The following is a 12015-nucleotide window of genomic DNA, read 5'->3' as shown; positions in this document are numbered from 1 at the left end:
ACTCCCTTTAGAAGAAAATTTGGGACATTAATACAACTACTGAGACAAGTCTGGACAAAAATACTGAGATATTGGAAGGAAAAACACAGTGCTCTGGCAATCTCTCTTGATCCTTGGCAGGGCCAGTTTCCCAGCTGCACTGCTATGGAATTTCTGGGATCCAAGCTGGGTCACATACCATGCTGTGACATGGAAACTGAGGAAGTGTGGGTGTTGTCTTCACCCCAGCTTTCTCTAATGCTTTGCACTAACAAACTATACTTCCTCAAACAGGTAGACTAGGAGCTGAAGTGGACTTCCGCTGCAGAAATGCATTTGTCTCTGCTTTGGTTATACATTTTCAATTTTAAAAAGTTCTCTTTTAGATTAATTTTTACAGGCATCTGCTAAGATTGTTTCCCATATAAAATAACTGTAATTAGGTCTAGATGTCAGGGAGTCAAACAGAGGGAAAGACTGCCAAAATACAACTCCCAGTGAACAGCATTGTGGAGATAAACATTCATCAGGTGCAATATCTGTATTGACAAAAAATTGAAGTGAAATGCAAAAATTAGGGGACAAGATACCTATAATCTAATGAAAAAACCCAGATCTGAGTCATTACAGTACAGAGTGAAGTCAGGAAAAAGGGTAGAAATACATTGCTTTTATATGATATTCATAACTAGACCAAGATGAGTTTTTAATTTTTCTTTTTTTTGTAACATTGATTTTTTTTTTTCTTTTCTAAAACAGCCACAGCACTGACTGTACCCAAATAAATCCATGAATTAGTCTGAAGTCCTGGCAAGCTAATAAGGGTTCATATTGCCCTTAATTTTCGTATCTGTAACTTCAGGGAGTGGATTTTTGCATGTAAAAGCTAGTGAAAATCAGAAATCTATTTTTTTAAAATTATAAATGAGTGTCTCACCTGAACTAAAGATCATTCTTTGCTGAGAATAGCACCGGGGAAGTAGAGATCATGAAGAGCCAATAAGGGCATTAAAAAAAAAAAAAAAAAAAAAAAAAAAAAAAAAAAAAAAAAAAGGAAATGCTCCAAGGTGATTCATTATTAATTTTAAAAAAAAAAAAAAAAGAGACACAAGTTTTACCCTATGCGTTGCCATATATTAGTGCTGGACCTTAAAATTTTACTTTACAGCAGCTTTTAGGCACTGTGTAGAAACTGAAGACTGCATACATAGCTCAAACTTTGGAGAATAAAAACAGATGGGTGGACACAAATCACATCCTTATGGAGACAAAGAAAAAAAAAGTAAAACCAGGGCTAAGTGCTACCATACCTACCCGTCTACCTTCTAGAAACTTAAGCGCTGTGCCAATGTTGGCAACCCAGTGAATTCTCTTCAGCTGACGTCCCTGCTCACAAGGCTTCAAGAGAAAGGACAGATTAAACTTCAATTAGATTTATGCCACTTTGTTTCAAAAACTGCACTTCCAGATTTATTGTCAGTGCCTATGTAGAAATGCTCATTGGAACAGTGAAACTGTTGAATTGTCACTTTGCATATATGTCAGCGGGAGGACTGACAGGTACAGGGCACACAAGTATGATAATTCCACTGTAAAAAAGTTACATATGTCTTAATCTCAGGATGCAAACTCTTGGCTTCAGGCCATAAACATCATTAAATCAGAGAACTGTTCCTCTAATGTAAAATAACTACTATTATTTCTGCATGCATGCAAACACACACACACATATATATGTGTGTATATACATATATGCATTTGAGAGAAGATAACATTCTCTCAGTGAAATATTTTTCCCTGCAATGTATAAGTCAAAGTGGTTGTTATTTTTAAAAATCAGTCTTCATTGAAGACATTTTACCTAAGAATTTTCATCCCACATCTCTAATACTTTATCGGCAATTAAAACCTCAGCTAAAATCCCATTGAACAATGAATTTTGCTGAACTTAGGACCTAAAGGCTAAAAAAAGACAGAATTTTTAAAGTTTAATCAAGAACATATGCTAGTTTTCTAATAATTGAACAGTGGAATTAAATTCCCCACGGAATCTTATATTGTAATGCAAATGTGCTACTACTGTAATTTAAATTCCTGTTCAGGATGTTACAAATGGCTTTAACAAAGGCCTACGATAAATTCTGAATCCCTCTTGCAGTTACTACAGGATATCATATGCTGGTATACATAACCTTTAAGTTCACCAGACACGATTTTAGTTTTGGAATACATCTAGTCATTCCCTAATTAATATAGGCAGGATACAACCCAGTGAATTTCGCTGTAACAGGTGCCATCATTAAAATTCTTTTTCTGTTCTACTACTTCTGGCTTGCCACAAGAGGGAGGCTTTCTGTCTCAGACTAACAGAAACTGAAAGGGATCTATTCCAGTGGAGCAGAAACACACTGGGAAGTACAGCTTTATCCCATTTCACAGTAAAATCACTTTAGCAGTTTGATTTACTGCCTAATTTTGGTGTTGACCTGCAATCAAAACAGAGGTGAAATACGAAAAGGAGAGCAAACTGCGTGCGTGTGGGAGCCTGTGACACCTGAGCCCTGAGCCGGCTGAACAGACCGCACTGCTCCTTCAGATGCTGCCACCTGATCTGTGAGTGGTTTGGGGAAAGTCAGAGCCCTTGGCCTAAAAATCCTTTCATTTTTCTTCTCCACTCACAAAACTAGCCTGCCTCCCAAGAGACAGCCTATTTGCTGCGTGCACACTGTTCTCTCTCTACATAACTTGGCTGTGAAAAAGCCATTTGGCATCATTTAAGGTTCTTTACAGCAGCAGAGCAAGGGGCAAGGTAAATCAGTACAAGGCCCCAAGAAATCTGAGGTGCTTGTATGAGGTTTTTTGAGATAAAACCATAAATTTAAAAAGAGAAGTCTCATTTTTCTTTCAAGATGCACAGAAATAACTTGCAATTTAGACCTTGATTTTGTCATAGCAGCAAAACCCAGAGGAACTGCAAAGACTAATACAAATAACAAAATTTTATGAGCTACATGCCAAAATTAATAAAAAATGCATACAATCAAGCATGCCTGTAATAAACTATAATAATGTTTTGTAATCAGATAATCCACTCGGTGGAAAACTTATTTTTCCATAAAGGAGCAAGTTTTTTTACAGTATAGAAATATAGAAACTTATTAGAAAATTGTATCCCACAGAAGTTAGGCAACTATCTTATATACTTAAAAGGAAGAAAGTTCTTACCAGCTTCTGCCCTGAAAGAACCTCCAAAAGGGCAATTAGCATTACCCCATCTTTGATATCTTCAAACAGGTCATTCACCAGCATGGGAGGATTGCGCTGGAAAAGGGAGAAGGCTTCAGATATTATAAAGGCTCACCAATATTACATCCTAACTCCATTCCTCTTGAACAGAGACCCCAAGAGAGTGGCTGGTCCCCTTCTTTGTGTTTTATAATGTTTAACGTCAACATATCCTTTAACCACTGCTTTGCCACCACATTGTTTACTTAACATTTCTGGCACAGGAACATTTTGTGGATTTCTGCAGGTGATGATACAAAGGAAAAACCTCCTGGCCTCTGCAACAAGCAGAGAAACACACCAACAGCTACCTCTGGTTCTACAAAATATGCACAACTTATGGATGTACTATTATAGTCACATTTCAATCCAGATTACTTTCCCTTGTGTTAAGTATTCCACAGAAATTTCACTCAGCCCAAGCAATAGGAGGAGCTGTATGAAGGGAAGATCCCTAGAGTGTAGCAGGTTGAGTGATGCTGCCATTTTCTCACAGCTGACAGTTGTTACACTGACTTGCTGTATTTTCTCTCCTCTCCTTCAGCCTTGCAGGCTTTGGGTGCTGTCAGAACTCCCTCAGCTCCTGCTTAAGAAAAATTGCTTACCAAATGTCTTTACGTTCACAAGAACAACAATGACAACACTCAAAAATATGTAAACAGATGATCTTTCAGAAATTTTAAATATCAAGGCCACATAATAAAACTCTGTATTCTTAAATGTACCTCAGTTTGAAGAATTACAGCTCTCAGGTGGTCAGTAGTTTAATAATCACAAAATGTCTCTCAGAAACAAAAAGTTTAAACTTGGTCCACCTGACAAATAGAATAGGCATCCTCCAGCTTCCAACAGCTTGTGAGAATTCATACACCTTATGATGATGATCATGATGATAATAATGATGATAATAATAAAAATAATTATAATAATACTAATGCCTGCTCGTTCACTAAAATTACAATGAAACCACAAAATTCTTGAAACTACTTAGGTTTAATAATTTACTTTTGGGGTACTTATTGAGAGAAGTGCTTGTACAACAAATTTTCTACTCTTTTTGTGTAGAAATAGAGATTTGCATAGATGAATCCAACAAATGAAACACTGCTCTTGAAAAGGTAAAAATGCAGTAACAAATCAGGAGGAAAAAAAAAGGATTCTGTCTCCCCAAATAAAATAAAAAAAAAAACCCACCTGTTCAGCTTGGATAAAGTAGTACTTCAATGAAATATAATTTTGGCATAAAGTGAAAAAATAACTCCTCTGCTGGAAGCAGACTTCATCTGTGATTTGACATGCTCCAATAGTCACACTAATAGAAGAGCCTATTTTCTCATGTATATGAAACAACGCAGCACTACAACTCATTATGAGGGTATATTTAGTCATAGTTTTTTTTAATTTCCTAGCAATGCAATAGATAATGTTCTTCCTTGGATCATGCTCTTCCTTAATATAACACCAAAGAAATCAATGGAGCAAGCAGATCACTGATTAATTTGTCCCAATCTTGCATCACAGGCAGTTGACACAAATGCAATTAATTTTCCTCACCTTCTATGTTATCATCTCTCCCGTTTGAAGCTTGGAGCAGCTTTGGTTTTATCAGTATTACCACACGACAAAACACTGAAAAATTATGTGCTAAAATAATTCAGCCATAAAGACAAGAGCATGTTATAGATGAGCAGCTGCCATCCTAATCCAATAGAGGTGGAGGCCTGAAAATGCCCCTACCCAAATGCCCCAGTAGTGAGGTTTGTCTCTTGAAATTGACTCTACAGCAATGAAGAGAGATGGGTTTCTTACAGTGGGCAATTTAGGATACATTTAGTTTGAAGGGTGAGATTTACAGTACCTTGTGATTCTGTTGCCCATAATGTGCTTGCCCGACAACCTTTTTGAGCGTAACAGCTCCCTTCTAAGTTGTGTGCTTTAGTATCCTTACTCACAAACCGAGGTGGAGATCAGAATTTGTCGCAACCCAACATGAAGCCAAAAGTCATCTGGAGCTCATCTGCAAAGCAACTCCAGGAAGCACTTCTGGTTTCCCCAGTTTATACCTTCACTCTGCGGTTAAAGCCCCTGATCATCAAAGCCAAAGTCTTGCTCTGAACCACGCTTCAGTGGTATCGACAGAAGCTACAAAAACTAGATTCACACCCCAACTGAGGCTTGGTACTATGATAAGGCAGTGAAAGCATCCCAAGCAAATGAACACCTACAACACTTTCCTACTTGAATCAAACATTGGTTTAGGGAAAAACAGCTGTAGAGAAAGCACTGAATAAGATGAAAAGCAGAAAAGAAACCATCAAGCACCAAAGCTGGTAAGAGGTGCTGTCTGAAGTGTGAGAATCACAATCGTCCTTAACTCAGCAAGCTGAAATGTACTTTTGATTGCTGGAAGGTGGCTTAATTACAAACACTACCAGTGTTTAGCAGCACACACCATGGATCTTACCCCATTAAAACTGAAACAGAAGGCAGATGCAATACCTGTGTCACAAGATCTCCCATATAAGACCCTTTAATATAGAAATTTAGTTAATTATACAGACTGCCAGAAAGGTTCTCAGTAATATACTATACACTATAATGTTTTACACTACCTTGAAGATGTTAACACCTATTTACAAGGAAGTTATACTCTCACCATGTTTCTTAAATCACCTTTTATTATTTTTTTAAACTACTTTGGGCACATAAGCACAGCTTTTAGATTATGGTGATAATGATGATTATTTCAGTCTCTATCAGAAATATGGAATGAGTTATATTTCTAGTGGCTTATATAGAAAAATAGACTCCTCTTTTACACAAGCATAGATATCAATCTTACTCCCCCTGCTGATAAACACGCTAGCTGATACTGAGAAGTTCACATGTGCTTATTTATTATATAATGGACCATTGCACAGGATTGCTTAAGCCACTTGAGCGTTTTCTAGCAGATCCTACACTGATATTAACACATCTTCTGTTGGAATGGGTAAACACCTACTCCTTAGCTGCATATATAATGTCAAATTAAGTGAAAGATGAAGGTGAACACTGATTGCTTATTATGCCAGAGAAGAAAGGTTTGGGGGTTTTTTAAGCTATATTGACTTACAATATACTGAAAACTTCAATGATTCAGACTTAACAACTTTTCACTTAGTTCCTTAATGCACTGCCAATATACTAATTGTAAATCAGTAAAAGCAAGGAAAGAAAATGAACTTAAATTTTTGCAATTTTAAAACATTGAATGTACTTTAGATTGCAGCGTTTTGCACGTAGCTGTATAGCCCTCGCAATGCAATCACCTGCAATGATCTTAATACAGTCTATTTTGAATGTTGGAAAGCCTTCGCAAAGAATTATCCTGCAATACTGAAGAAAAGCCTTCCATTATAAACTTTCTGAACAAAATTTCTTGAACTCTGAATATACTTCAATGAATAATGAGACAGTAAATCTACAACCTGTCTGGTGGTCCACACTCTGATTTCAGGTGCCTCAGTATTTGACCAAGTTTTTTTGCAAGCTTGTTCAAAAAAGAAAAACAGCAAATTAAGACTAATGATCTGCTACATACTGCACTGCATGAATTCTATTAAAGACTCCTTTTTTTGCAGTTTATCCACTCACAGTAGTGTAGTTTATAGTGATAATGATACTTAGGAACAGTCGTGTTCCAAGGAAGGAGTCATACTCAGAACAGGGAAATTCATGTGATCTGCAGGAGGAACACAAATTAAATGAGAACAAATCTTAAAGGTTAATAAACTAGATTTTGGTCACAGTAAATATTTATTTAAGTAATTGTATTTAGAACTGATCATAGGTGGGAACTGTGGAAGAAATGCTTTGAATAAACTTGTTGCTCTTAAAACTTGTCTAATTTGCTGTAGTCTCCAGGAAATACCCTCAATGACCTAAAGAACAGAACACTGGTACATATAAAAAATATTTAACTGATAAGCCTCAAAAAAAGAATTTTTAGTAGACCTGCAATCTCTAGAAATTCCTCCTTGTACATATAGTAAAGTAAGTTCTGTAAAATCCAAACTTCAAATATGGAACAAACTTATATTTGCTAAGCTTTACTCTTTTATTCTAAGACTTTTTCTTGCTTTTAATTTCTCATTTGTATCTTTTCTATGGGAATCTTTTCCTCACACCCTGTACTTAACTTCTCTAATGAATAAATCATACTATACAAATAAGAGCATCTGCATCACAATGAAAGCCAATGCAGACACTGAAAATTATTTTTGCTATATTAATTTTCAAATAATCTTTCAAAAATTGCTGAAAAAATGTATGAAAATCTATGCACATGCACAAACAGGCACAAATCTCTACAACTACTGAATTTGTCTCTGCAGGGAAACATACGTGAGAACAGCAAGGACAATTTCCATTACTCTGTAATAGCTGGATCCCTCCTCTAGCACAATTTAATTCCTAAACCCATATGAATGTTTTCGTATTCCTTGCTGTTACTGACTTGTTTAATTAAGAAACCTGAGTGACTCAGTCCTAAGTTTTGCATGATTAATCTCATCACACAAATTTATTTAGTATTCACAGTTCAACATTTGAGGTTATATGCCATACTAGCTGAAAACATATAGAAACTGTTGAAGCAGAAACCCACCAGTCAGATTTTCCTCATTATGCAGTCAAGGTGGTCAGTAGCTTATTTTTTTTCCGTGTCAGTGTCTAAGACACTGGGAGCTTCTGTTTTCCCACTTGAAAAAGACCTAAAGGATCAGACTCAAATGATGAAAACTGATGAGGTTTGTGAAGTTACATTTATATTTTAAGGAAAAGCTAACATCATGGACAGCTCTTTGTCTTGATATTCCTGTTTATTTTTCTTCCTTTCTTTGCTACGAAAGATATAATTTTGCAGTTTCAAAAGTTTAATATGAGGTTTAATGCTCAGGTTTAATTCAGCATTATATAAATATTGCATAAATAAAATTAAAAATCTTCATCCATTCTTAGTTTCATTTTTTAGTTGATAACCACCTTTTGTTTTCTAATGTGTGCATCCTCTTAATGGAAACACAAAATTAATAGTAATTTCTTTCCGTATTTGTTTTTCACTCTATCATTTACAGGAATACTTTGTTGAGTACAAATACTAAAATTATCCATACATCTGGGAACAAAAATGTTATTTGATTTGGTTAAACTAATTTACAGTCTGTTTCAAACTTTGAAACTACTATTCCCCCAAACTTTTATGAAAGGTGAAAAAGGTAATAAAAAGCACATGCCTCAACTGTTAAAGGAAGTGATATATTTTTCATCTTCTTTATTCATCTAATCCCCTATCTCAAAAATTGGCATAGGTAATGAACAAAAAATAGTTACGTAGCTGCTGTTCTGAATGCAAGTTCTGTCTACTTTTTGAAATATTTGGTTTAAATTTGATCTGTATTTTAAATTTAGATTTTGAAAAGATGCTTCAAATATTATTAGAAGCATACTGAAATTATGTCTATACTTTGAAGCTGAGACTGAGATGAGGAAGGACAGTTCTACAACCATATAAAAATATGAATAAATTCCATGGAATCAGAAAACATCTTGTCCTGTTAGACAAGCATATCTCATTTATCATTAGCAAACAGATGCACAGATGCACAAAATGTTAAAAGGATGGCCAGAAAATAGACTACATTTATTTTATAGATTATGACCAATTACTGCAAGTGGCTGGCAGAGAAAACATGATTTTCCAGTGACTAGTCTCACCAGATTACTGCTCAGAATCACAGAACAGAGACAGTCGGGGTTAGGGAGACAGCAGAGGGACAGATGCAGCTTTGTGCTAACAGCTTGCCCAAAATGAAGCTGCATTAAACTACCTGCTAGTTAGTGTACCTGCAGGTCTTTCCTCTCTGTTCATCCCCTCTGGGTGAGGGCACAGCTTGCACCAAGGATGTTTTACCTCCATCTTTTGAGTCGTCCCATAACCAGCTGATGCCAAGTCTTTTAGTTGTCCTCTGCTTGTGAAAGAACATCTTTGAAATGCTGAAGGTTAATTTTAAAAAGGTAGCATTCTATCATAAGTGTGAGAGAGAATAAAAAATTCACACCTTTCTCCTATTGCCTTTCATAAAATTCAATGCATAGAAACATAAAACCATTGAGGTTGGAAAATTGCTTTAAAATCGAGTCCAACCATCATTAACCTAACAGTGACAAGTCCACCACCAAGCCATGGCCCTAAGTGCCACACCTGTACCTCTTTTAAATACCTCCAGGGATGATGACTCAACCACTTCCATAGGCAGCCAGTTCCAGTGTCTGACAACCCTTTTGGTGAAGAAAAGTCAGCAACAGTCTTGTTTCATTTATCTGTTTTTCTCATTTGTATTTATTTGTACCTATATTTTCAAACCCATTCCTAACATTAAATAGCCAAAAATAATTGGTTCAATGCACGTGATATCCTTAGTTATTTTAATAGCTTCTTTTTCAATTAGAGCATGCCTTTTTAGATTAAAAACATACAGTAAGTTCTTACAGATTAGCAAGAATCTTTATTCCTAGCATACCCTGACAAACAATCACACCCTGCTTTATGTTCCCAAGCTATGAATTGGTCTTGGTTCTACCTAAAATAATCAAATGTCTTCTGTATTTCCATTTATTTCAAAACACTACTCCTCACAATGTGAGAAATGGCTCCTTTTTAGATCCTCCTTTGCTCTACTCAACCAATACAGTATGAAAACTCTACCTGAGTAGTTTCCTTTCCTTTGCTACCCCTAAACCCATCTTTCAAATTGCTATAAAATCCCATCAATCATTGCATATAAACCATTAATTTCTCCCGCTTTTGAGGTTTCATGCAGTACTTATTTTCAAAACCCCTCAGACTCATTCATGATGAAACATTTCTTTAGATAGCCGTGGTGTTAAGAGTTACAGATACCCTAATTATAGTTTTCAGTTTTCTCTTATTTCCTCCTATTACTTTGTCTATTAATAATTTTATGAGATTATCAAAAATGCAATGAAAGGAAAGAAACACAGAGTTTTCCAAGAGTAGCCAACAGACAGAGAAACAATTTGGCATGAAGTTACTGTTAATTTTGAATGCATATACTGAGTCAAATTTGGCACAATGTTTCTGGATTGATGGTGAGACACAAAGGCAAAATTCAAATCACCTTCCCCTGTTTACCCCTTTTCCCCCTGGCTCAGCTTCACTCCTTCACTCCCAGATCCTTTACCCTGCAGTGGTGCGGCACGTATTGCTGTTTCTCTGCTCTAAGTTTGGGGCCAGCACTTCACAGTGTTCCTTGCTAGGTACCAGACTAGTAGATGCTCCACTTCTCATTGGCTCAAAGATGAGAGCAGAATGCAGACAATGCTAAAAGTGACTCCCCTAAAAGTGGGTCTCCTTCCAGGATTTTTGCATATCACATTTCACGGGTTTCCAGACAGTGGAGATCTTACAGATCTCCAGTTTCTTTTGAAACAATCAAAACCACAACAACAATCAAAACCACAACAACAAAACTCAAATAGCCTAAATATTGAAATTTTGAGTTAAAAGTCAGAACACGAGTGCAAGGGGAGTCCTGAGAATTTCAGAAACCCACCTGTATTTCCTACAGCTGTGATTAACTCCGAAAACATATTTCCACTTACATATTTCCAAAACTTAGCAAAGTTTTAAAAGCTTAAGCTTTAAACACTTAAGAATATGAATGGCATGGCTCACTTACTATTGAGTCTAATTTCTATGAACAGTGTTTCTCCTTTGGCAGCATAACAGCGGAAATGGGAAACAGAGATGGATGATGTGATTTAGGCAGCGAGGCAAAAGCGCTGACAGCCATCAATAAAAGTAGCACAGACACAGCTTTCCTACTGAAGTGTGAATTAACACAAATCAGTCACTACAAGTAAGTAAAAGGTAACTCAGGTAGCTGAAAGTCAGGGCTGTGGCTGTGTAACTGCCTGGTTTGAACATGTTGGATCAGTTTTTACAGTATCAGACCCATTAAGGAACTGCACACCTAGATTATGCAGAAAGGTTCATCTGAGCCCTCATGGCCCAAAGGGTCTAGCACATCAGGAAACATTCACAAATCCCAATCCAGGACAAGATCTCTTAATGGAGCTGCCCCCATGACTTTGTCTCTTCCAAAGGATTAGTCTGTAGACTAGGAAATCCTCCTGACATGCACGTACACACTCATAATACCTAACAATATGATATAGATAACCTACCTAATAGTTCTACTTCTCCATAATTATCAGGTTATTATTAATGACAAAACACAATTAAGGAATAGATGAACATGAGAGCTATTTTTCTCCTCTGACACTCGTTCACAGCCCCCTTAGCTGATGCTTTAGCAAACCCTGAATGCCTTTCAATTTCAGTTGAAGCAAACAGAACACAGAGTGCTTAAGTTCTCTCCTACGAGGGGACTTTTCCAAGTTATTTTAAAGAAAATATAGGGATAGACCTCATTTCCAGTGAGAATCCACTGTCAAGGAGTCCTGAAGATAACTTTGCTCTTGCAGTTGAATTTTACAATGCTAGTGTAGTTAATTTCACAGTAAGTTCTTCCATTACATTCCTCAGCAATGTAAGTAAGTGTTGCTGCTCTACCATACTGTCTCGTTAGATCAAACCACACAATACAGCTTTATATGGGCTTCCTGCTTTGCTCGGCTCACTTTTGAGGTTATTATTTGCCAGTTCCTTACAGAAAAGTTAAAACA

General features: G+C 36.4%; 1 protein-coding gene across 18 annotated transcripts in view; it reads right to left on the bottom strand.

Moving 5' to 3' along the window:
• SYNE1 (spectrin repeat containing nuclear envelope protein 1) overlaps window positions 1–12015 on the bottom strand; it is a 301821-nt gene that overhangs the window by 228006 nt on the left and 61800 nt on the right. For all 18 annotated transcript variants that reach the window (XM_058419844.1, XM_058419842.1, XM_058419859.1 and 15 more), the window contains 2 exons: window positions 3205–3300; window positions 1294–1377 (listed from right to left, as the gene is read on the bottom strand). In XM_058419844.1, coding sequence (XP_058275827.1) covers window positions 1294–1377; window positions 3205–3300 — 180 coding nt within the window. The remainder of the gene's footprint in view (window positions 1–1293; window positions 1378–3204; window positions 3301–12015) is intronic.

The sequence above is a fragment of the Hirundo rustica genome, chromosome 3, assembly GCF_015227805.2.
Source record: "Hirundo rustica isolate bHirRus1 chromosome 3, bHirRus1.pri.v3, whole genome shotgun sequence".
NCBI classification, from domain to species: Eukaryota; Metazoa; Chordata; class Aves; order Passeriformes; family Hirundinidae; genus Hirundo; species Hirundo rustica.
This window is presented reverse-complemented; position numbering and strand designations above follow the sequence as displayed.